This window comes from Aphelocoma coerulescens, chromosome 4 (assembly GCF_041296385.1).
Source record: "Aphelocoma coerulescens isolate FSJ_1873_10779 chromosome 4, UR_Acoe_1.0, whole genome shotgun sequence".
Lineage (NCBI taxonomy): Eukaryota > Metazoa > Chordata > Aves > Passeriformes > Corvidae > Aphelocoma > Aphelocoma coerulescens.
The window spans coordinates 60,834,125-60,859,699 of record NC_091017.1 but is presented as its reverse complement, the minus strand read 5'-3'; the positions used below and the strand labels follow the sequence as shown (position 1 = coordinate 60,859,699).

At 38.4% G+C, this 25,575-nt stretch overlaps 1 protein-coding gene across 1 annotated transcript; it reads left to right on the top strand.

The window, feature by feature from the left end:
• Positions 1 to 356: 356 nt before the first annotated feature.
• Positions 357 to 20,425, top strand: ANAPC4 (anaphase promoting complex subunit 4). The gene is made up of 28 exons (XM_069014316.1): positions 357 to 867; positions 1,476 to 1,581; positions 2,659 to 2,791; positions 4,006 to 4,080; positions 4,199 to 4,225; positions 4,329 to 4,373; positions 5,853 to 5,937; positions 6,303 to 6,413; positions 6,995 to 7,078; positions 7,337 to 7,423; positions 8,129 to 8,193; positions 8,287 to 8,329; positions 8,435 to 8,511; positions 8,931 to 9,031; positions 9,111 to 9,162; positions 9,466 to 9,521; positions 10,689 to 10,735; positions 11,683 to 11,739; positions 11,902 to 11,958; positions 12,525 to 12,618; positions 13,291 to 13,388; positions 13,887 to 13,948; positions 14,040 to 14,078; positions 14,165 to 14,266; positions 15,371 to 15,448; positions 16,165 to 16,335; positions 17,504 to 17,627; positions 17,988 to 20,425. Exons 1-28 carry the CDS (start codon positions 760 to 762, stop codon positions 18,201 to 18,203), a joined length of 2,400 nt encoding a protein of 799 aa, XP_068870417.1. The 5' UTR covers positions 357 to 759; the 3' UTR covers positions 18,204 to 20,425.
• Positions 20,426 to 25,575: the final 5,150 nt, after the last annotated feature.

Sequence of the window (25,575 nt, the reverse complement as noted above, 5' to 3'; positions counted from 1 at the left end):
CATTACTGGTATCAAAAAAAAACCCCCGAAAACAACTGAGTGAACTAAGACAGCCCTTACCATGTGTCTGTACAATTTTGTAATTAGGATTAGCTATTGGCCTAATTTGGTGGCTATTGGACGTTAAGGGGAGTACTGCGGAGAGGTCAGGTACTGGCGGATGCTCTGGTTTTGTGTCGGTATTGGAGGACGCGAGGCAAGGGAGGAAGTGAGGGTAGGTGATGGGAAGGCACGAGTTCTTGGAATTCAAGCTGTGTTAGCTACAGTCTTCTCCCGGGATGGCTTGTGACTTCTTAAAAATTTCTTTCCAAATCGAAAAGGGGCTTGAAAAAAAGTATTTCGTACTAAATAATACTTAGTAAGTGGGCGGAGCGGAAGAGCCTGACCCGCCACTCCACGCCCGCCCGGGCTCGGCGCTGCGGCGGCCTCGCTGCCGAGGCCCGTCCCGCTCCCAGATCACCTCCGCGGCTCCCGAGGCCCGCCCCGCTCCCAGATCACCTCCGCGGCTCCCGAGGCCCGCCCCGCTCCCAGATCACCTCCGCGGCTCCCGAGGCCCGTCCCGCTCCCAGATCACCTCCGCGGCTCCCGAGGCCCGTCCCGCTCCCAGATCACCTCCGCGGCTCCCGAGGCCCGCCCCGCTCCCAGATCACCTCCGCGGCTCCCGAGGCCCGCCCCGCCCCGCTCCTTGCCGCGGCTCCCGAGCACCGCCCCCGGAAGCGGGAGCAGAGGCCCGGCGGGTCGCGGCGGAGCCCCGCAGCCATGCCCGCCTTCAGGCAGGTGGGCGAGAAGCAGCTGCCACAGGAGGTCGTGTTCATGTCCTGGTCCCCCAAAAGGGACCTCATCGCCCTGGCCAACAGAGCGGGGGAGGTGAGTGCGGGCGCCGGGGAAGGAGCACGGAAGGGACGGGCGCTGCCTCTCCCTGCAGGCCGAGATGCCTTTGCTGTTACTTGGGGCATGTTTCTTGTATGCCTGGCCAAGCATTTAGGAATAGCAATTTTTTAAAATCAAGCTTCTTAATACTTACTGCCCCTTCACCTTTTGCATTCTAATTTCCGAGCAAATTCACGTTTGATGCTCTCGTTGCTTGTGTTTGTGGGATTTTAAAGTGCATGAAAGTTCCTATTTAAATTAAATCTACTTTTGAGTACTTTTTCCCCCGGAACTGCAGTCTGTGATCGTACATGAAGACAAGACTTGTGCTTTCGGGGTGTCTGCTAGAGAGGTGATGGGTAACCCCTGTTGATTAGGCGCTTGTATTCTTATGCAAGGTTCAGCTTATTTCTCTGTATTGCTGTAAACTGTATGCTGCCTTCTAAAAGAATATAGGAGTGAATCATCTGCTAGAGGAGCAGGTGGTGTTTAAGACACAGGCATTTAAAACTGGTAAAAAACTCTGTGCATCTTGGACTGATTTACACACTTTTATTAGTGGGAGAATGTGGTTTAAGTTTGCCTTTAATGCATTTGCTTTGTAGGTTTTACTTCATCGGCTTGCAAACTTCCAACGAGTGTGGAGTTTGCCTCCAAATGAAAATACAGGAAAAGAAGTGACTGCTCTTGCTTGGAGACCAGATGGCAAAAGTAATGTCAAGTATATGAGGTGATATGGTGCAATAAAGTCCCATGGGAAATCATGAATGATGATACCTCTCATCTGTGAAGGAAATTTTCAAGTAAAGTGTGTTTGAAGAGAAGGGTAGCTTAATTTTATATAGGTTCATTCACAGTAATAGAGAAATTAACACCGTTGAATGCAATTGGAAGAAAGATTTGTCAGCCAGGTTTATGTCCCAAATGCTGCTTTTCAGGTTATAGCAAAATTTCAACCTCCTAACTAAGCAGGATATTTTGTATGAACTACAAAATTTATCGGGAGAGGAAGAAGCTGTCTGATCAGGATTGATTGAAGAATTTAGCTTGCTTATCATGGGTGAAATATCATAGGCTAAAATTGCTCTAGTTATAGACCAGAGAAGAAAAAAAAAGTCTTTTCCTTATTAACAGAAATAATGTTGAATTTAGTAGTTTAATAAACTTATGCTAGAAATCAGTTAATTTTTAATTTACTGGAGGTGGGAGAATGGGAACAATCTTCTTCCATGACATGTGGATAAAAATTACCTATATTGTTTTATGATATCATCTGAAGAGTTTAAGAAACTTCTTTTTAAGCTGATTACCTGTGATTACAAGGAAGTAAGTACAGAAGCCTCTGCCTGCTGTTTGCTATTATGGATGAAGAAAGTTAGGAAGAAAGTGATGCAGAAGTTGCTCAGCAACTCCTAATTTGTATTTTGTTGCAATAAAACCCAAACCTTTCTGGTGGAAAGTCTTTATATACAATATTGTACTCAAGTTTACAAAATTGGAAACATCTACTTTATCAGAACTATTGTTAGAAGTGTTAGAAGCATGTTCAGTTCAACACGTAGGTAAATAATTGTGAAATCAGGCCTTTGCCTTAAATTTATCACCTCAAACATGACAGGAGTTCAGACTTTCACGACTAAGTAGATTTCAAATGAGAGTTTGGAAGGACTGTAAACAGACAAAGAAAAGTGTCCAGTAGTTGGCTTTGAAGGCACATTGTTTTCTAGGTCAGTGTAAAATACAGTTTTGCACCTTAGTTATTTATACATTTCACTTGTCTTTCTCTAGTTTTGGCTTTTGGCCTTGCTGATACCAAGCGGATTATTCTGTGTGATGTAGAAAAACCTGAAAGCTTGCACTCCTTCTCTGTGGACTTATCTATTACATACATGCATTGGATGGAAGTAACTGAGGAAAGCAGGTGAGTCTGACGAAATAAATCACGGGCTACGTAGTGCCACCTTACTGATAGTTTATACTTGGAATGTTACAAGCAGTCACATAAAATAATACAATATTCCATAGCTGTGGGGTTTTTTGCCACTTGGCTAAAATTTTCCTTTTTTTAGAATAGATGCTTTTCATGTGGTTGTTTTGAGTGCTGGTACCTTACTCTTGTTGTTCTTTAGGTTATACATCAGATTTCAGCATGATCTTGTGCTTATCCCTCTTAAGAGCTGCTTAGTCTAGTGTAAGCATGTACAGCCTGTCTTCTGATCCAGTTTGCTTCAACACCAATCAATTTATTAAACTAATTATAATAATGTTCATCTGTTTTGTTAATCAGAATAAGTGTTACATTTAAATCTTTCTTCTGCATTTTCAAGATCTTTATTTTGGCGTTTACATCTTTCGTGTTGTGTCTTTGGTGCTACATCCAATTCCATTGGCAATTCTGTTATTCAGGAAGTCAGATTATCCCTAGTGACCATGAACTCTGTGTGTTTGAACAATTCTCAGCAGCACTTGTGAGCTGGAGGACATCATGGTCCCTATTTCTGTTGTCTTAAAGAAACCTCTGATATGCACCTTATGGCAGTGCAACAACATAATTAAATAAAACATTCATTTAAAGGAGGCAGGTGGTGTAAGCTCCTGACTTGAGGATTTCCCCCCTCACCTCCAGTAAGCAACAGTCTTAAAATAGCAAGAAAATAACTGTCTTAAATCACTCTAACATTCTTCTCCTGGTGGGGATAGGCTTAGCTTCTTACTGGGAATCTCATCCTTCTGACATATCTAAGATGGGATATTAGGTGTTGTGCTTTGATCTTCCTCTCACTGCAATGTGTCTTTAGCTGTTCTGAGGTGTGGGTAAGTTGTACTGCAGGTTTGGAAAAAGTTTAAACAGAAAGCCTCTGGCCAGAACTGCATTACAGGTAATGAAGGATTTGGTGACAAACGTCTGAGCCCGCAGATACAAACTTTATTCACTGGAAATAAAAGATTTTCAGTTCTTTTATTAATTTGATCACTTGATAAATTATTAAAGGTCCCATAAAGGACTATCCTCTGATATTTCTAATTCCCATTTACATAATGTATTGAATATATGCTCTAACTTTGGAGTTAAAAAGAAAGTCTCTTCTCATTTTTACAGCTTGGGTACTAAAGACAGTATTACTTATTTTTCAGTCTTCTCACTTCCTTTTACAATGCTGAGGATGAATCAAACCTCCTTTTGCCTAAATTACCAGCACTACCAAAAAAGTAAGTGTTATGCTAGTAAGCTTGAGAAGATACCATTTTTATTTGTTGTTGTTATTTTGTCTTTAATGCCCTACAGATGTCTGATCATTGTTACTGAGAGTAATTCTTTTGTTTTCAGTTACAGTACCACTGCAAAAATTTTCAGGTAAGAAATTGTCATATTGTAACTCTCTATTTTTTTGTTTTATTTTGTTTTCTGGTATTGAGACAGGCTACATAAGGCCTAATCACATGTTTTGTATTTTCAGTGAAGAAAAGTCAGATGAGATTATGAAGCTTCTGGGTGATGTCAGGTAAATTCTGTCTGTGGGTTGCTGTTGGTTGAGGTTTTTTGTTTGGATGCTTTTCTAAAAGTATAAAATAATGGATAAGCGAGTTTACTTTTAAGTTATTAATGATTGTTTCTAAAGTCTCAGAGAAATTACATGGAATGTCTTTTTTTTTATGTACAAAGATAAAGTTCAAAGAATGTATTAAAGTTTCCATCAGTTTACACCTTTTCCCCTCAGTATAGAGGGTTTATAAGGCACTTTATGCACTTCATGAGCAACTGCTGTTGGTGTCATATCTTCTTTTTCTTAGAAGATTTCTTGCAGTGCATTTGAAGGCTGATTTATGTGTTAGTTAAGATGGTCTTGGAGACATTTGTGGATGCTTGTTCTATACAGAGAATTCCTGGGGGTTTGTATGAGTGTGACAAATCTAAACTTAAAAGTAGCTCTGAAACTAGCTGTATTCATGTTACTTTAAAATAAACATCTGTTATTAGGAAACACATGAAGAGCAGCTGGTGGAAATGTAATTTAGCAGACTGAGACTGGCTTTGTGCAGTGCCTTGTGCTGCTTTTTTGAGGAGGGCACTTAATGTCTGTGCCTTGTTTTTTCCATTTCACTGTTCCTTACCGTCTCACCACTGAGAACCATCCTCCTTAATTCAAATTTGCATCTCTATCACCAGTTTCTCCTTTTTAAAACTTGATAGGTCTTCTTACAATAGGATTTCCTTGCTTGAGAGAGAGCGAGCTGTCTGTGGTGTAGGAGCTTTGTGAATTCTCTGCTCCCTTCATCTGCTCAATCAAACCAAAAGTTTTTATGATACTGTTTTGCTAAGTTCTGTGTTGGCTTTAACAGAAACATTCTGCTTCAATGAATATTTATTTAGGTATGTAACAGGCAGAAGTTGCAGTTCATTTTCTTGTATTTGTAGGCATTTTCCGAAACCAGTGTAGCACATTAGTGTTAATAAGTGAGCAAAACGCAGACCTGTCTGTCCCAGACTCTATTCTTTGAACTGGGTTTCTGTTTCTGATGCTGTTGTTACTTCTGTGGCTGTTACTGTCTTTGAGGTTTTGCTGAAGAGTGCCACTGAGTGACTGTGACAAACTTCCTCTGCATATAGTCAGGATAAACTCAAAGTAGCTTGTAAGAATGCTTGCAGCCTGTAAGGGGACTGTTGCTAGAAACTCGTTACTTTTAGTGAAAAAGAACTCTGTGACTAAACTGTGCTATTTTTTCCCTATTCTCTCAGTTAATGTAGTAATTGATACTCTTAAGGTAAATGTTAGAGGTAGGTTTTATCAATAAAGTCCAAGCTAATTTGTTTGTTTGCTTTTAAATTTCTTGGATTGTGGAAGGTAGCACAGTATTTCTTTTTGTGCAGTGATTCTTTAGAGGAACATTATTAAAGGAATGGAATTTAAGTATTAAGAAGGATATCTGTGCATTCAAATTTCTTTCAGTATGCTTATCAACACATTCTTCTATTTTTATAGACTTAATGCTCTTGTCCTTGGTGGCAGCTCAGGATTTATTGAGATTTATGCTTATGGAATGTTCAAGATTGCTACAGTAACTGGGGTATGTTTAGCTCCTTTCCATATTTTTTCTTCATAATATACCCAACTACACCTGAATTGAGTCAAAATATACGTATGCTTACACATAAATGAAAGTGGACTGCTGAATTTTAAAGGAACGGATTGATTAGGTTGTTGGTCATTGGTGGAAAGAAATTGAACTGGGAAATTGAACATCTTGTTTCAAAGTTCAGTGTTGATACACAATAAAAAGAGCAGGTTTATTCCTTAGCAGTAGCTGACAATTACATGTTGTTTTTACATGTCATTGAACACAGTCTTCTTTATATGTCAGTGTGTTAGAGCAGTAAATATATCTTGGAGGAAATGAAATGTTTTATTAACTTGTAAACTGGAATCCTTCAGGTGGCAGGTTCTTGTCGTGGACTATGTTTGTCTAGTGATTTGAAATCACTGTCAGTTATTACAGAGATACAAAGCTCTTCAGACAGCGAAGCAGAGATAACATATTTTCAGGCAAGTAAACTAATTTTAAAATGTTTTTTAAAAGTAAAACTGCTTTTTAAATTACATCTGGTAGCTTTATTGCTTTCCCATTATTTGCAAAGAAAACACAAATTACCAGTTTCAGTCTTTCTGAAATTCACCCCAATTTAGCTTTTGAATTTATGATGTTAACATGCAGTTTCACTGATGAGACTGACAATGATGATCTGAGGCTTTCTTTTAAAATACTACTTTTAAAATAACATTAATTTATTCAATTACAGTTACCATGATTTGGATTTTCTTCATTCTGCACACAAAGGCATAACGGCAATGCTTTCGATTGTCCTGTCTATCCAGAACAGTCATCCTTAAAACTATTACTGTTAAAACTCCAAAATGTGGAATCTTATCAGGGGTTTTTATAGATGTATTAAAAATAGTTATTGCTTCTTTGAATTAAATGTATTTTCCTCTTAAAATCAACCTTAAGGAAATGAGAACTGAGAGATTTTCTGTGGGTCCTTCCAATCTGTCTTTTAATTTCTGTAATCTATATATTGTTGCAAGACAAATCATATGTTAACTGTTGCTTGTTTCATTTGTTATAGTTGGACACTAGCCTATTATCAAGTTACTTACCTGAGGTGACTCGAATGGCCCGGAAGTTTACTCACATTTCAACTCTGTTACAGGTACAGTTGTGTTACGCCATCCTTTTAGTCTTGTGGTTCTTGCAGGTTTTGACATTCTAATGCAAGTGAAATAAATGTTTTCTAGCAAGAAGCTTGAGTTAGTTTTAAGTAAATGTAGAGCTCCAACCTGGAATTTGATAATAATTTTTATGTTAAGATCTACAGTATATCTTCCTTTTGTATTGTAACGTCCAGTTTTTGAATGTGTTGTCAAAGGGGAGAAAGGAAATAGTAATAATGGCAGTTTCTGTATTACAGTATATAAAGTTGTCATTGACATGCATGTGTGAAGCATGGGAAGAAATACTGATGCAGATGGACTCACGACTAACAAAGTTTGTACAGGTACTGTAGGATTAACCATCCTTTTGGAAAAACACTTTTTGCAGTAGTTCTGTTGTTCTTGTTAGTCTACTGCATATCTTAATGTTTAAGCATGATGCCTCCAGAGAACAGTCTGTAAGTTTGGAGGGAGCTGAAATCTATTGTGTCAAGTGCTCTGATGCTGAAGGTACCTGCGTACAATCAAGCATGATTGCATGTGATACTTTATTTTATTTATTCTGAATTTTTAAAAAATCAACAGCTTGCCCAGCTGTTGATCAGTTGCTTTCTGTTTAAGATTGGGCTATTTGTACTTAAGTCATTGATAAACTGATTACTGTAATTGTTGAGTAACAACACTTACAACCTAGTTCAATAGAGCACATATAATTATCCATGTTTAAGATGCTCTTGGATTTGCTTGAATTTTGTGTTCATTGACTATGGACAGAAGTTAATGAATAATGTAATGTAATTTATTTTTTTAAATAGATTCTTGGTGATGGCAAACTGCTTACAATTTTTATTGGGTAATGCAATTGAAAATTACTTGAAATACTAAAAATTCTCAGTGATCAGAAAATTTTCAGTGATCAGTAGTCTGATTTCAACATTCAAGGATATGGGTGGGTTCTCTGAAATACTCTAACTGAAGTGTTTGTGAGATAATTTGGTAGCCTGGATTTAACCTCTTCACCAATCTATTTCAATCATTTTGACTGACAGGAAAAGAATACAACCACTTCTGTTCAGGATGAGTTTATGCAGCTGTTGTTATGGGGCAAAGCAAGGTAGTTACTGTTGTTTTATCTGAGCATGCCTTTGCACTTGATGTTGAAACACAAATTACATGCCTATTTGGTTCTCTTCCCCACCTTCTTCAGTCTGGAACTTCAGGCATTACTAATGAACCAACTGACAGTAAAGGTATGTTAATATTTTTTAAACATACTAAACGAATCTATTCCAATATCTTTTAATCATTTTTATGTTAACGAACATTATTATATGATTGTATTTCTTTGTTAACAGGGTTTAAAAAAACTTGGTCAGTCCATAGAGTCTTCCTATTCCAGTATACAAAAGTTGGTTATAAGTCATTTGCAGAGGTAAGTCACAGAATTTCCAAGGAATTATAGTTTAAATGGCAAATAATATGCTGTGTTGGTGGTGCTTTTTATGTAGGTGTGCTGCTTTGGAGACTGTGATCATGGCAAAATGTATTATTTTACTTTTGCATAGTAGAGAACTATTGATGTATTTTGAACAATCTCCATGACACATCACCTGTAAATTGCTGCCTGGTGTGTTTTATAGGATCTATGCAAAATATTCATGCTAACTTTATGTGGTGGTTAAAATCATTGGGACAACATTTGCTTTTCTCTCTTTTACCTCTTGTACATGTCAGACTACCTTGTAAAATTTTGCACTTTGTGCATTAAATGATAAAAATGAAGTATGCAGCAGAGCACTGATTTTTCAGAGGGTGAATAAAATATTACACTTTTTACCTTTGCCTTCCTAGTGGCTCTGAGGCACTGTTATACCACTTGAGTGAATTGAAAGGAATGGCTTTATGGAAACAAAAATACGAGTCTCTGGGATTAGACGCATCCGGAATTGACGGTACAGTAGTGTGTGTGCTACCTACCTGCTTTGATTTCACTTCTGAAAGCTTAATAATAACGGTTAGCTTTTTTTACAGAGGCTATTACTGCTGTTGGTTCTTTCATCCTGAAGGCAAATGAGCTGCTTCAGTAAGTATAAAGTCTGGAGAGTTTAAAAACCATTCCTATTCAGTCTTGTGTTGAAGGAGATGGATGTGTTTGGGATTAGAGAAGGTTGGGGGAGCAAGAATCCTCTTTTGGTGGTGAGCTTTCATCTTGTCTCACTGCATGTCAGACTCAGACCACAAGAACAGTCTTACTTGAAATGTTGCACCGGGCATTTTGAAAAAACTGGTAGTGCTTGCAGGCCTTTCTGTGGTAAAGATGGCACTTAAGCCTGGAGCAGCTTGTGACATTCAGATTTTGTAATTTCTTTTCTTGTTTCTTGTTTAGAGTTATCGACAGTAGTATGAAAAACTTCAAGGCATTTTTTCGATGGCTATATGTTGGTAAGATTGGTAACATAGTAACCATCCAGTATCTTTTATCCTGTAAGCATTGAAATGCAGGCAAGTAATTAGGCCAATCTTAGTTATAACTGTCTATTTTTTTTCTATCATAGAAAATTTCTGGACATGTAAAGGGATATAGTTGATGAGGCAAGCATAATTATAATATTAAACACAGATTATAAATTTGGTAGTTCTCAATTAAAATTAGTGTATGTAGAGTGGGTATTGTATATACTTGACCTGTAATGCTGCTCCAAACTGTTTTCTGATTCATGATCAATTTGCTGGTCTTGATTTGGAGAAAAATAAAGGACTTTTTTTAGTCTTAGTTTGAAGTATAGCCTGATTCTCTTTTACTCGGTTACTTGCTGTTTTCTCCTGTGACAGCCTAGTTACATGTAAGGTTCTGCACAGATGGAAATAGTCTCTGAATGTCCAGATGCACTTAGTAGCCACCTTCAGTTGTGTCTGGGCAGCTGCAGAGAAAATGTTGAAAGGAAGTGCAGAATGCTGTATTTTAGGCTGCTTGTTTTTATAAAGTGTTTATGAACAAGTTTATAACTTCTATTTGATCATTTTAAAACTACTTTACAAAACCTAAGTGGTACCAGATAGTGTAAAAGCCCCAGATATGCAGTGTTAGCACTTACTAGCAGGAATATAATAGTTCTAATTTAGAAAATTGCAGAAAGCACAACTATCAGAGTTCTCTGTCATAATGCTATGTTCACTGTGTTTGGTTTCAAACTAAACAGAGAACTTTATCCAAGCCTTGCTGATTTAAAATTACTCCTGTGAAATTCTCTTAAAACACATTATTCTGAGCATGACAGTTTTAATGTATTTTACATATATCCATTTTAGTACTCTTTATTATGGACATGAACAAATTCTTATGAGCCCTTTTCATAATAATTTTGTCTCAGTCTCATACAGGGTAGAATGCAGTTGGAAAAGATTAAAGATACAAATTCTTCAAAATTTGTAAGCTAGTGGGTCTAGTGAGACTTAATTTCAGTCTCCATTTGTAATTCTTCATTCCAGGCTCTTTTGCTTTGGATGAATTAATCTTTTCTAACAGTAGTGGCTTATTACATAGACATGAAAAACGAAGAATATTAGGAAAACAGTATTAATGCAATAAGAATATCATTTTTCCCTCAGCCATGTTGAGGATGTCAGAAGACCATGTGCTTCCAGAGCTGAACAAGGTAATAGTAACATTTTCTGATAAATGGTGATATCCTCTATATTCTGCTCAACTTGAAAGCAGAATTAAAGGTTTCTTTTTGTTCCAGAACTTAAAGGATAGTGTCTGTGTCATTTTTTTGAGAAAGTTGATGCCTGTACTTTCATACTAACATGCTGTCGTGCATGAATTACTTTTTCTGTTTTCCTTGTTAACACTACTGTATTTTGTACACTTTGTATGCAAGGCCTCTGTATAGCAGCCCTTTATGTGCCCTAAGTGACAAAGTTAACCAGAGTGAGATTTTAATATCTTTATCAATGCCCCAGTAGAGGAGATGGAATATATAATAATATAATAATATAATAATACCATAATACAATAATATAATAATACCTGTGTTGGCTTTGCAGCCACTGTCACACTGCCCTCATTTCAGGGCAGAGATACCTTCCAGAAATAGATAGGCCAGAAGAATGGACAGGTAGGGACCTCCTGCAGTTCATCAAGGACAAAATGCAAGGTTCTGTTGTGGGGTGGGTTAACCCCCTGTGACTGCACAGCTGGAGCCCATGTGGCTGGGAAGATGTCAGCTCTGCCAAGATGATGCAGGAATCACGGGATGCAAGCTGGGCATGAGCCAGCAGTGTGCCCTGATAAAGGTGGGCAGGGGTGACCAAGGCTGTAGTAATAAGAGCATGGCCAGGAGTTCAAGGGAAGTAGTTACTGTCCGTATTTAGCACTTGTCAGGTTGCATTTCCAGTTTGGGACCATCCTGTACAAGACAAACAAGAATGGTCTGGGATGAGTTCAGCAGAGCACTCCCAAGGAGGTTGGACGCTGGAACATTTGCCCTAGGAGCGCAGGCTGAGGAAGCTGTGCTTGTGCAGCCTATACAATGTGTGTTCTGTGCTCACTGGAAGGTATTTCTTACTCTTTGCTTTTGTCACTGTTTTTTTTTCCTTTTAGATGACTCAAAAAGATATCACATTTGTTGCTGATTTTCTTACGGAGCACTTCAATGAGGTAAGTGATACTGGTTTTCCAAGTATATAATTTGACTGTATTTTTGCTGACAAGAGCTGAGTCTGAAAAATGTTAGAATACAATAATTTGATCATCTTTTTGTTCACTACTTCTCGTTAACTTTGTGTTTAAATAATGGGTTTGTTTGCATTATTTTTTTAGGCACCAGAACTTTACAATCGTAAAGGAAAATACTTCAACGTGGAAAGAGTTGGCCAGGTAAAGAGCTAAGGAATAAACGCAAAAAATACAAATGAGAAAATCCTTAGATAGAGAAGTTTTTAAAGCTGTGTCCATTTTTCTTCCCTGGCCCATTTGCTCTGTGTTTCACATACCAGTAATGGTAAAAGAGAGTTTTCTAATTGTTTCCCCTTATTATTAGGGAAATGAAGGTTTAAAACCATGCCTTGTAGCTTCACCTTGCACATACTGTATTTTTAGGAAAAGACAAAAACATTTTGCGGCTGTAGTAAAACTGTAAAAGCCAGCTTCAGTAAAACTGGTATATTTGTTGTCCTTATGACATTAAACACTGGATTTCAAAACATTTGTGATCAGACTTGGTTTAAAAATCAGTTTCTTAGGGGAACATCACCATGTGATCTTAAAACAGTAGTTGATTTTTCTTACTGTTTCTGGATGGGGTGGAATATTTAGTTTCAAGGTTATGGCATATTAATTTAACAAGAAATGTTTAATATACTCACTAGGGGCAATAGTGCAGGTGAATTCTAATGTTCCCTATTCTTAAACTGCAGTCTTAAAAACGTGTGTTTCTTTTCTAGTACTTGAAAGATGAAGATGATGACCTCGTATCACCACCTAATACAGAGGGAAACCAGTGGTTTAACTTTCTGAAGGATAGTACTCATCTTAAAGGTAACGTGCTTTTGTTAAAAAAAGAAGTGAGTGCAAGCTATATGTAGAATGTAACAAATGTAGAAGAGTAATCTTTTTTCATGCTTATGAGTTACTTCTGTTATGTTACTCATTGGTCTTCATCCGAGTAGAATAAAATAAATGGGCCTTGTTATTTTGCAGAGGGTTTATGTAGCTGCTTACCCAGTTAATTGCCATTTTCTGGATATTGGGAGTTCCCCATCTTTTCTGTACCAGTCTCAGAAGTGTTGGCTTGGAAGGAATCCCAGAAGATGTCTATTTTAGGATATCTTAATTCCAGTTCAATAAAGTAATAGTTATGCTTAGGTTATACCTGGGGGAAGTGTCCTAGCTTGTTCTCTTTCACTGGAGTCTATTTTGTTAATTAGTGGTGAAAAAGAACTGAGAGACTATAATGAACAGATAGTGAAAATTATTCTACTTTAACTTTAGAAACCACAGATTGTAAAACCTTGATAGCATAAGCTGTCGTGTAATAGAATTTACCACAGTTACCTTCTTCTGCCTATTTAATTCAATAAAAAGGGGGAAAATGGTGGCATTTTTGTTTGGAAAATAGTCTTCAGAAAATCTGGTTTTAGTGATAATAATGGTGTAATATGTTTTTATAGAGATACAAGCATTTTTAAAATTAACTTTATCTGTTTACAGAAAGTCCACTTCTGTTTCCCTACTATCCTGAGAAATCACTGCATTTTGTCAAAAGGCAAATGGAAGGGGTCATTGATCAGTGTTTACAAAAGCCAGCAGTAAGTTCAGTTTTTATAAATGATAACTTTCTTTTAGGGACAGTGGTCAGCTGGTAGTAGTCATGCTTAGCGAGGCCTGAAACTTTACTCTTTGCCTTTGAGTGCCTACAACTTGGGTATAGTCCAATTTCACCACTGCTGGGATGTCTCAAGCCTTTGCTTAGGGAAAGCATAGCAGGGGATTTTTTTGTTTAACATATTCTGTTGCCACATTATTGGGATCTGGTTTTAATGTTAATTACGTGTGTGTGTGTGCTGTGTGCCAGATAACTGTGTTAGTTGGTAATACATTAGTCTAATATGAAGAAACATGAAACGAGTATGAAGTGACAATAGTGTTTGCATTAGGGATGTTTATTCCAGGATAAATATTGGTGGATTTTTCTTTCAGATGTACTCAGAGGTTGTTGGTTGGTTGGGGTTTTTTTATCTTAAAAAACATGCATAATTATGAATAATTGCCTGTATTTTATGGCTTATTTTTATTGTATTTGTTAGGATGTAATTGGGAAGTCAGTGCATCAAGCAGCCTGCATGTCTCTCTACAAAATTTCTCAAAGGTATTTCTTTACTAAAAGCAGCCAAAGAAATGTGCAACTAAAACTCATGCATAAGTAGCATTTTATAAACTGTTTTATCTTTCCTTTGCAGTGAAGATTGCACACCTCAGTTGTTTAAATTACCATTTCTGTAAGTATGCTGCTATTCCTTATTCCTTGTTGTTTACCAGTTAATAAAACTTGATCTAAATTTTCATTTCTTCCCCCACATTGCAGGTGGAATGACAAAACGTCTAATTTACATTATGTTCTCTTCACCATGTTAGAAAATTCTATTTCTAAAATACACATTTTGAGGAGACATACTGACACTTCCAGGTAAGACAAAAAGAGGGAAAAAGTGGTGTGTGAGCTTTGCCACGTTTGTACAGAGACAGTTACAATTTAAATCTATTTGTAAAAATAAGGAATGAGCACCATGAGTACAGTCTTTCTTGGATACTAGAAAAAATGAGGAGTACATTAAGAAATGCAGCAGGAAACTGCAACAGAAGTTTGTGTTGTATTAGATGCAGAAAATCTAATTTCAAGACCCAAGATGGTTTTAGGATAAGGAAAAAATCAGACTCATTTAGATTGCTGCTCACAGAATTACTTATTTGTGCAGAATTACAGAGAATCCCAGTTCCAGTGTTGCTTTGTCTTACTTTAAATAGTATTCTTTGATTAAGGTGTTGCAGTCAGTAATTTAATACTTTTAGAAATATGGGGACTGCACTCACAGGTGCATAAAGTAGAATGCATCTCTTTGGGGTGTGGATCTGTGTACCTTCAGAGTTTCTGTGTCCTCAGTGTGATTTGTCACAGCATGGTTGTGCTGATACAACTGTTCAAGCTGCATTCTATCAGTGGGATGGCTGAAATGAGCTGGGTTTAAAAACAACAAAAACTCCTCCTCTCTGTAAAATACTGATTTTTATAATTTGTGTCATTTAATTTGAGGAGACAATGAATTGTGATGGGATGGGAAGTTGTAAAGCAATTTTACTGCTAAGGAAAGCACATGGTGAAACTATCTTTTGTGTTTCCAGTTGACAGCTGCTGATGACAGAATTACTGCCCTGTGGTGACTTCTAGTTCCTCCCTCATTGATACCCAAAACAATCTAACCTCTTTTGCTGTGGAGTAACAAGTAACATAATGAACATGAGACTAGGACAATTGAGCCAGGAGTTCAGCAAAGAACTGTATCCCATAAGCCAGATGTAGTTTTCCATTTGACTCCATTAGTCCCATTTTTCTGAGGAGCAGAAGAATTGAAAAGGTTCCCATCTGCCAATCACAATTTTGGCATGTAGCCATGTATTGTGCTAAGCTTAGATAGGCTTACAGCATCTTGTACCACAGTTGCCATTAGAGATCTTGGATTCTCTGTGAAGGGAAAAGTTTTTATTACTGAGATAATTAACTCTGTTGTTCTAGGTCTGTCAGTAATGGGATTCTTGCAGTAGAGTTTGGAAACTTCTTGAACAACAGTATAAATGAGAGCTCAGACTCCAGGTCAGTATATTTGATTTTTCTTCCAGATTGCTGAATTAAAGATCATATTTCCTAGTGGTTTTTTGCATTAAGTTGACTTTGAAGTTAACTCACCTGGGTGAATCAGGTTGTAAGAAATGGCACAGGTGCATGAAGCTGCAGGGTCGTGAGAATCTGACTTTGCGCTTCATCTCAAGGTCAAGTAAATTTTAGTTTTCCAGTTGAAAACTGAAGCTTTAACACATGTGCAAGAGACAAAGCTGGCTGGAAACAAGTATTGTTTATCTCTGTGATGTTCTTTAAGTAAGATAAGACTTGGTAGGCCTGAATATAGCCATCTTACAAGGCATATGATAGACTAAACTTGTCCTTTTCATGTAGAAAGGCCAGATATGGTTTGCCCTCAGTACCTTCAGCTGTATTTCTAAATTTTCTTTGATGTTTATGTTTACTGTTTCTTATGTTTGATCTGAAATGTGAAGATTGCTAGTAAGTTTTTTTTTGTGCCTTGCTTTCTTTTCCCTTTTCAGAATAATTTTTCCTGCATGATACAGGAGTCTGCCAGGTTATGGCTATCATTCAGTGTCATAGCTGCACAACTGACCTGTTTTATTATTTACAATAAAGCTCACTGTTAAGTACCGAATACTTTTTAACATGAGGCTGTGCAACTTTAAAATATTTTAGTTCTGCATTCTCTTATATTACTTGATTCTTTCTAAATTATTTTCCTATAGATGCTACAGTTGTTTGGATGCTCACTTCTATGATGATGAAACTGTAACTGTAGTTCTGAAGGAGAGCGTGCAACAAGAGGGGAAGGAGAGAGTCTTGGCTCAGCTGCCTTTATCTTCAGTATATACGGATGAGGACCAAGATAGGAAATTCATCTGGGATTCTATGGAAAGGTATTGAAAACTTTGAGCAAATCTAAAAATGTAGAACTGAAAAGCAAATGAAGCAAATATTAGAATTGTGTACAGTTACTCAATACTTTGTGTGTGTGTAAATATTTTAAAGACACAAACTCTTTTCGTGCCAGGAGAGTAGGATGGGGGAGATAAAAGTTTCCTAAATAGTTTGTTTTCTGGTTTTTGGGAGGTTGGTTTTGGGTTTTTTGATACTGATGCTACATGTGTAGCATGGGTGTCATGAAATGCAAGGATCAGCTGAAGACACCTTGTAGAATCAGAAATCTTCCTTTCTTTAGAAGATTAACTTTGCTGGTCAGAATACTTCAATTAGGATGTTTTCAGCATATCTGCTCATATAGCTCTGCTGTGTAATAAGAATTCAAAGGAATTTCTTCTTCTTTCCCTGGTAGTCACCCTTACAAATACTGTCAGCTTAACCTTAAAACATCAGAACTGGTACTGCTGTTTGCATTGACAGAGGTAGAGGAGAGCATCTGATGAAAGTGAACACACACACAAAAGCCAGTGTAGTTCAAGCAGTGAACCCAATCTTTTAGTTGTGTCTCCCTTGCTTTTACTTTTCTCTCATTCTTTTCTGGTGGTTTGCTTAAGATGCATTTTTATTGCAAAATAAAGAGCCATACTGAACTGTAAATTAATTTTTTTATGCCACAAAGATACTGTGCATTGAAGAATGAACAGAAAATATTAAGAGCAGGTTCAAACTAATCCTGGCTGCTGTAATAGGTAGGGAGTGTCTTCATACAATCCCTGTGAGCAGGGTAGTGATGCATATCTGAAAGGTCAAGGAGGCCAAACTTCTGTGTAAAGGGAGGCACTGCGTCCAGGACTGTGTTCGGAAGCTCCCCTTTGTGCAGAGGAGAGGTTTGAAGGAAAGCCACCCACATCCTCCTGCCATAGCTGTTTCTCGTGGGAAGATCAGACTTCACAACTCCCTTCTCACCTGCTGTGATATTTTTAACTCAGTTGGAATATGCTGTGTCTCTACAGTTGGATCTCCTGCTCTAGAGTATCTGTAGCAGCATTATTATGCTGCTTGTTGCATATGATGAAATTTAGACATAAGAATCTGGAGGCTTTTCTTAGAACTGCAGTTATTTCTTGTGAACCAGCTTTTTGCTTTTTTCTTTGCCATGTGCAGGCTGGATGAGCGAAGCGGTGAGATACCCACACGTACTGTCTTCTTGGAGAATCAGTGGAGAGTGCTAGAGAATATGAAAGCTCAGTATGTTTCTGTAAATGGCATTAGAAAAGTTTCTTGTGTGGTAAGTGCAGTATCTCTGAAGAAGCCTGTCAGCTATTAAAGAAAATATGCTGACTAAAGTGGTAACCTAAAAGTTACCTTTTTTTTTTTTATGACAAACAGATTATTTTCTCATAATCTGCTATGAGGGTGTCAGGGTACAGTCATACCTGTTGAATAGCACAGGATGGAAAAACTTTAACAGAAGGTAATCAATCTGCTTGCTTTACTTCTCAGCCTGTTGAGCAATAAAAAAGTTGCTAATTCCCCTGAAACCTCCATTTCAAAGATAAGGGCTATTTTCAAAGCTAGTGGCTGACAAAATGCTATTGGTGTTTTTACTTGTTTAGTCATTAACAGGAACTTCTTACTGTCTCTATAGCTAAGTTCAAACCTCCGCCATGTCAGGGTGTTTGAGATGGATGTAGAGGATGATGGGGAAGTTGAGGAAGAAGAGGAAGAAGAAACAGCTCAGAATGCAGCTGGGGAACCTGATGAGTCAAATCAGTCTGCAGACGGCCAGGACAATGTGTGTGATGCATCTGCTGAAGAACTACCTGATGAAACTGAAGAACACGAGACAAGTCTGGATGCTTGAAATAGGTTTTGATAACAGTAAAGGGACAGGACCGAACTGTAAATACTTTTTTTAATGGCACAAAGAAATTGTGTGTTGAAGAATAAACAGAAAACATTAAAACAAGTTCAAACTCATCCTGGCTGCTATAATAAGCAGGGACATTATTAATACAGTCCCTGGGATTGGGAGTGATACATTTGAAAGGTCGTCTAACTAGTTAGAAAGTAATCTGACTTCAGGCTGCTGAGATGATGGATCCTGTACCTCCTCAAGCAGCTGAATCAAGTTGGAATTCTGTATTGCTTTTCAGCCAAGACTGTGTTCTAGAGTGCCTTTATTGACTCTATTTTGTCTGGCACATGGTTTGGTACCAGCTTAAGCTTTGAAAGCTTTTCTATTTGCCATTTTTAATAGGTAAGGAGAAGAAGAAATACCAGCTGAGGTTTTTGTAGCTAAGCTGTTCAGTCCCAAATACTGTTGTAAAGATTAAAATAAAGTTGTGTATAAAACCAGCAAAACTTGGAATCTAATTCTTAGCTTCTCAGACATTTGTGTTCTAGTAATGGGTATGAAAATGTCCTGTAGAACTAAAACTTAAGATTCCAAATCAGTGTAAGACTTGTTACACAACAAAATTTAGCAACTGTTAATTAAATACATAGTTTTAAAAGCTCCTTGGATAACATCTGTCCTTGGTAACACAGCATTTTGATCTATGCAATTCTTTAGTCCTCAGTGCAATGTGTGTGTGCACAGTGCATGATCTGTCAAATGTTTGCATGTCTCAGCCTGCCTAGTTTCTGTGAATTTGTTCCTGAAAGCCTGTCTTCTCCATGTGGAATTTTTTGTAATGAAAAATTTCAACAGAGAGTATATTTTTTATTCTGATTCGGCATTGTATGTCATGCATAGCCCTCAGCATACACATGTTACTTGCAATTTATATATTACTGTAGGCATGGTGTAGTGCTAAGCAGAAGAAACTAGAAACAACATTTAGAAATCTAAAATGTTTTCTTTTTCCCTACTAGCTGTCATTCTTAACTGACTTAAAACTCAGCTCTTTGAATGCACAATGCTACTAAATGCATGAGCTTCCTTCAGAAGAATGAGTGTACCTTGTATTTGTGAGGAGGACCAAGTTTCCACTCTGTGCTTTAAAAATAAATCTTCTGAAATTGCTATTTGGCATTGCAAAATTCAAATACTAAATTTATCCTCTTGTTTTGAAATACACCATTTTTAAGTACCTTTAAAAAAGTGGCCTTCTGAAGGTTTTGAACTGCTTGGGAGAGACCCTGGTTAAACACACTCTCAGTTTTGAAAGAGACTGAGTTTTTCCCTTTCCTAACAACCTCATTGAAAGCTGCTTACTGTTCATCATTCTCATCCAACAGATGGTCATGTTGCAAGGCACATTGAAGCTGTAGGACAGGAGGGGCAGAAATGCCCATCCAGAAGTGCCATATTTTCTGTGTAGAGCAGTTAACGCTTAATAAGAAATTGCTGTTATAACAGAGCCCAGTCAGCTTAAACCTGGCCTTGTGTTCTTCAAGGAAACTTTTGCTTCTGATCTGACTTAGAGGTGTCACATCAAGGGCTTAGAAGTAATTGTTCTGCTATGCTTCGTGCTAAGTAGTTTTAGTTCATGGGCATATGGAAATCTGATCTATCCTGCCCACAGTAGTTCCTAAATTTGATTTAGTAGCAGATGTGTCCCATGTCACAGGGGCATGTCTTTCAGATGTCTCCCTAAGGCTATTCTGTGCACCTTTCTAGTCCAGTCTTGGATAAACTCGAGTCAGTGGGAGCTTTGTGTCTGGCTTGGATAAGTCCATGTGCACATTGTACATTTCACAATGACACTGTACAGACACACCAGTGGTCAGTGCTTCTGAATGCATTGGTGATTCCTTCTGACAAGCTTTTTTAAAATTTATTTTGCTGCCAGATTTCTGTAGTAATAAATATGTCAGTAATGTGTTTATGCATCTGTTTTCAAAAGGGTGATAAGAAGTACTAGATCTAGAAGTATTTTAGGATTTTGGTGGTGTCTGGGTGTGGTGGTTTCTCACTTGCCATTTTGATCTCTGATCTCTTATGCTAACTGAAGGCTCAGTAAACGTTTTTCTGTGTGGAGTTATTATTTACCGATAGTTTTGTAGTCAAAAAACTTCTATATTCTCAGCAAGCATGCACACAATCCACTCTGCAATACAAATCTTTAGGTCTCTAAGAAACATTTACTGCTGCCTCTTTTTTAATGTCTGTTTGTTTTGTATTTGACATTACTATTTTTTTTAAGATCTTATGCAACTTTTATTTTCTGTTCTTTACTGGTGTAATCTCTTTTCCAGACCTTTTGCCCATACCTTTTCTGCCTGATCTCTTCAAAGTTTGCCACATTGTGTGTGCTTTGGTCTCTCACCAGCTGGTGCTGTTTTGCTCCACAACCTGGACATGCTGTGGTACCATTGCCTCCCACTTACATGGATTTCATGGCACATTTGCATCTTCCTTTGTAAACAGCCACTTGAGCTGCTCAAAAAGACAGGAGATGGATGTAGAGTAATAGTGAACAGAAGCTTGCTTTATTATTATTATTTTTGCAGAGGGGACAAGAGATGTGTAGCTTTGTAACAAAAGCTACAGCTGGTCCTAATGCTCCTTGACTTTGAAAAACTTACTTAAAAAAAAAAAAAGCCTTAAACCCCATTTGTAAACCTTGACAAAATGGGAAAGCCATCTCTGTAAGCATGGAAATTCCTTAGTATATGGCCTGTGTTTAGTATCTGTAGTCAGTTGGTTCATGTGTCTTGTTACCTACTGCAGTAACATCTGAGATCTCTCATGCAGCCTGGAACTAGCTGTTGCGTTTGGAGTTGTGGCTATAATCTATCACGGTGTCCTGCAGTGATAGGGAGGAGAAGAGAGATCCAGCAGGCAGGCACTGTGCAGCAAGATTCCCTTATTTAATTATTTTACAACTCTTTTATGGACTTTTTTCTTCATAGTCTAACTGGTCAAAGGATCAGCCACCCCATGGGGTGATTGGCTAAAATCCTAAAACATCCATTGTCAAAATATTTTTCTACTGTACTATAAACAAAGGTTTGCAAGGTCGCAGGGGCTCATAGTTTATAGAACTCTACTAATATCTTCCATGAGAGAGAAAAATATTTTATGCGACTGGAAAGGAGCAAGAGAAATTCTTGTTAGAGGCATATTTGCATCCACAATAATCTGATTTCTTGCTTGACAAGCTGGTTTAGGGGAAGAGCTGGCTTAGCTTGTGCCATGGAGCAATGGTAGCAGTCTAAGAAGCCCAAATTGGAGAGGGGAAGGAAAACTTCACCATGGATCAGTTGATAATGCAGTAGGAAGAATAAGAGAGGAAAAATGACATAGGGATCTCTATGGAGAATGCCCTGTTGAGGAGCTCTGAGAAAAAAAGCCAAAACTACATACCACCTCTGTAAGCTGAAGAGAAGAAATGCCACTTATAGGTAAATAAAATGCATTTAATTATTCCTTTAGGTTAAGTAATGCTGCTGCAAGGAAATCAGCACATGTAGACCATTGGTGCCAGCAAAGTTCAGGGTTGAAGGAAGTTACAGTGGGATGTAAGGGCCCCGGGGTGTTTGGCATTCTGCCCACAGGGGGTGTTATGGCTTCTGCTCCCAGCTGGCAGTGTCACAGCTCTGCAATTACATAGTCATGCCTGCTCCTGGTTTTATGCAGTTCTCAGGCTTAACCTACAGGATAAAGTAAAGAATCCTATCAGGTTTAATTCTGACAGCTCCCCCCAGGAGCCCTACCTCCCATAGTGAGCCTGTTCTTGCTGACAACATAGTAGCTGGTGTCCCCTTTTCTCTGTGTTGTCACAAGGAGTCCTGAATTTTGTGCTGACTACTTCAGCATGCACATTCAGGTGCTTGTATGTGGATGAGGGTGTGAGTGAATGAAATCAGTTTTATATTAAAATGAAATTGGCTTCCCTTACACTGCCTGGATTTAAGGTTTGCTACGTTGATGACATAAGAAATAAAGGCAAAGAGAGCCAGTGCTTTTTAAAATTTGAAAGGATGGACCCAGTCTAAAGAGAGTATTAAGGAAAAGTGGAGACAAAGAACTGGATGTAAATATTTTTAGCAATGTATCTGATGCCTTCTCCCAGGAGCTGTTTAAGACTAGGTTGTATGGTGGCCTGAGCAACCTGATAAAAGGACTGGCATCTCTGCCCATGGCAGGGGTGTTGGAACTAGATGATCCTTAAGGTCCCTTCCAACCCAGACCATTCGATGCTTCTATGATTTTGGAAGACTTTAAATACCAGTCCAGGGTTTAGGGGCATGTTCATTTATCTGTGGTATCTATTAATGATTTTTATGCTTAATTTAAATTGAGGGCTCTGATGGCTTGCTTAGGAAGAGTAACACTAAGAGTGGGTTTGGCTTGATTTTCAGGGATAAGATAGAAATTGCAGCCAGAAGAGAATGAAGAGACATTCTGTCCCCACTTTCCTTTACTGATATTTCCTTGACCTGAACCTTGATTGCACAGCACTGAGTACAGGAAAAACCTTATCTGTCATGGTTGAGTATATTGATGTTTGATTGGCACAATCTCAGCTGTAGCCAAAGTCCTGTGCCACCCTGTCCTTAACCCAGCAAAACCGATCAGGGTTAGCCTTTGGTTCTAAAGTCCTGGTTGAAGGAGTTCCCCCAGCAAGGGAGACTAATTCCCTCCTCTCCTCCCTCCTAGCTTAATACTGGGCTACTAATAAAAGCAACTTGGAAGGTGTCAATAAACATGCTCATCTGATTCACTTTGCAACATTAACAGGAGAAATCTGCGTGTCTGCATTCAAAGAGGAGTGGTAAACAAAATCAAGAAAGATGTTTACAATTTGTTGAAATAAAGTGCATCAGCAAAAGTGCCAATTACATACTTCACAGAACAAATCCAGCAGGAAGTCTTAATTGCAAAAGCTATCTCTTAAAGTGAAGCTGTGCCAAAGTCTCTGTAGCCATGTTGGAACTGGGTTGCCTCAAAGTGAACCAAGGCAGAACTTCAAAGCAAGTGTATCCCTGCTAATTATAGGTGCAGGGAGGGGAGAGTGTCCCAAAAACATGTAAGTGAAATTTACACCTTCCATTTTCCCTCAGTGTTTATTGACTATGTTTTTCTTTTCCTGTGTCACTAGAGACTGTCAGATTTAAGGTCCTGTAACAGACCTAAGATTTCCTTTCAGTTTCTCTGCTTGCATTAGAGATTGCTTTACTTTTTATTCCGAGTCTCTCAGATGTGCTAACAGGCATGTGCTTATGGCAGCAGTACATGCAGCGCAGCTATTGCTGTGTTGAGTTTGTAGTCTGAGTTGAATTTGACTTTCTAGTGGGGGATTTTCCAATCTTTCATGAACCACTTTCAGTAAAACATCAGCAGCACTAATTCTGTTTGTTGCGGCTGCCTCCCCTTTCTATTGCAGGAAGTATATACAGGGACTACTGCAGAGGGGAAGAATGGTTCTGAGTGCAGTCAGATCTGGCTGGAAGTGACATTGCTGGCTTGCCAGGTCAGGTTCAAGTTGGGCAAGGTGAAGTCTGTTTTAATTGAACAGCATCCTTCAATGTTTCTCCTGTTCATCTGTTGTTCTGGTTCATGGGTGGGACTTTGCTGTGTCTATGGGTGAAGAGCTGTGCTCTGCCCTGCAGCCTAAAGCTGTGCTAGTAACAGGCTGAACTCACAAGGGAACTTTTATATCCTCAGGCTGTTTCTGAGTGTAATGTTTAGTTCATGTGAAAAACTGCAGGTGACTTAGTGAACAAAGTAGCCCACCTGCACATACCTGCAAATGCTTTTAACAGAAACCTGTCTTCAGTGTTCTCAATTCTCTCTCAGACTGGGATCCTTCAACAGCATGAGACTGGACTGGACTCTTTGAGCACATTTTGTGCCTTGGGGAGATAACCAAAGTTTGTATTCAAGTGACAGTATTTTAAAACAAGCTATTGAGTTTACATCAGAGACAGGTTTAAGGTTTTATTCTTGCTTCCCTTTCAAAGGACTCCAAGGAAAGTAAGTTCAGACCAAATCAGCTTGACTTTTGCAAAATCAGCCTTTGATGGGTGTTCAGCAAGGTCCAAATTTATACCCTGTTTTGAGTATTACCAGTTATGACAATATTTTTTATTACATTTTGAAGTCATGTTGTTTTGAACATCTTAGGATGCTTAAACTACAGTATCATAGAATCATGGAATGGTCTGGGTTGGAAGGGACCTCAGATATCATCTAGTTCCAGCCCCTTGCCATGGGCAGGGACACCTTCCACTAGACCAGGCAAATGAGAGCAACTTAACTTTATGGAGCTGTTCTGTGAATGTTGGAGGGAAGGGGTTGGGAGGACGATTTTTAGTGTGTAATTTGTTGTTTTCTGGTTTGGTTTCTTCTTTAAAAACCAAATGGCTTTTTATTGGCCATTATAGTTTCATTTGTGACCTAGGTTTATGGATTTATAGCATGTGTGTTCTATCAGGTAGTTTTGTGACTTCATTTTCAAATGTACTGTAAGGGAGGTGATAGCTTTAACAACCCTTGAAAGGTATTTGGGGGGAATTTTATAGCAAACTGCTGTGACTATCTCATAAATCAAGTATGACTGGACTGAGGGAGGAGTTGAACAAGAGACTTCCAGGCGCTACACAGAACATTACTGGTGTTTTAAGGGGATAGCATTTTTCCCTGAGTCCTCACTGAAGACTTCTCACTTTGCTTTGGCAACTACATTATTTTTCCAAGCTCTTAATTATTGCCTTCTTTTTTTTGTTACCATCACTTCTGGAATGAATTTTCTTACTGTTCCTTTGCTGATCTATTGTAAAGTCAATATTGTTTATACCACTTTCTATCCAGCATAAGCTGCTCCAGGGATCTTTGCTCACCAAAACCTTTCTGCTGCCTCTTCTCTAAAAGTGCTAGTAAACAATTGCTCAATTTGAATTCTATGCTCAATTTAGATTCTGAAGAAGGTGCCAAACTAGGCAGCAAACTAAAGCTTTAGCACAGTATCATGTCACTAAGATGTCAGCACTGGGAAGTGATGCCTGTTGAGGTGGTTTCCTACAGCTCTGTCTTCCAAGAAAGTTTTGTTTTACCAATCTCTTTGCCAATTACAGTCTGAGTTACTAACCTTGTGTGTCAGCACTTCAACAACGTGGTGAAATCCTACCACTCTGCAACATGGTGAGGTCAGGAAGTATGACTGTAAGTTTTGCAGGGTGAGAAACTACTGGCAGGACACGGATCCTGCCATACGTTACCCTCCTGGTCTTTTATTCTTCCAACTACTGCTTTAATACAGCAGATTTTCTACAGTGAGAGTCTG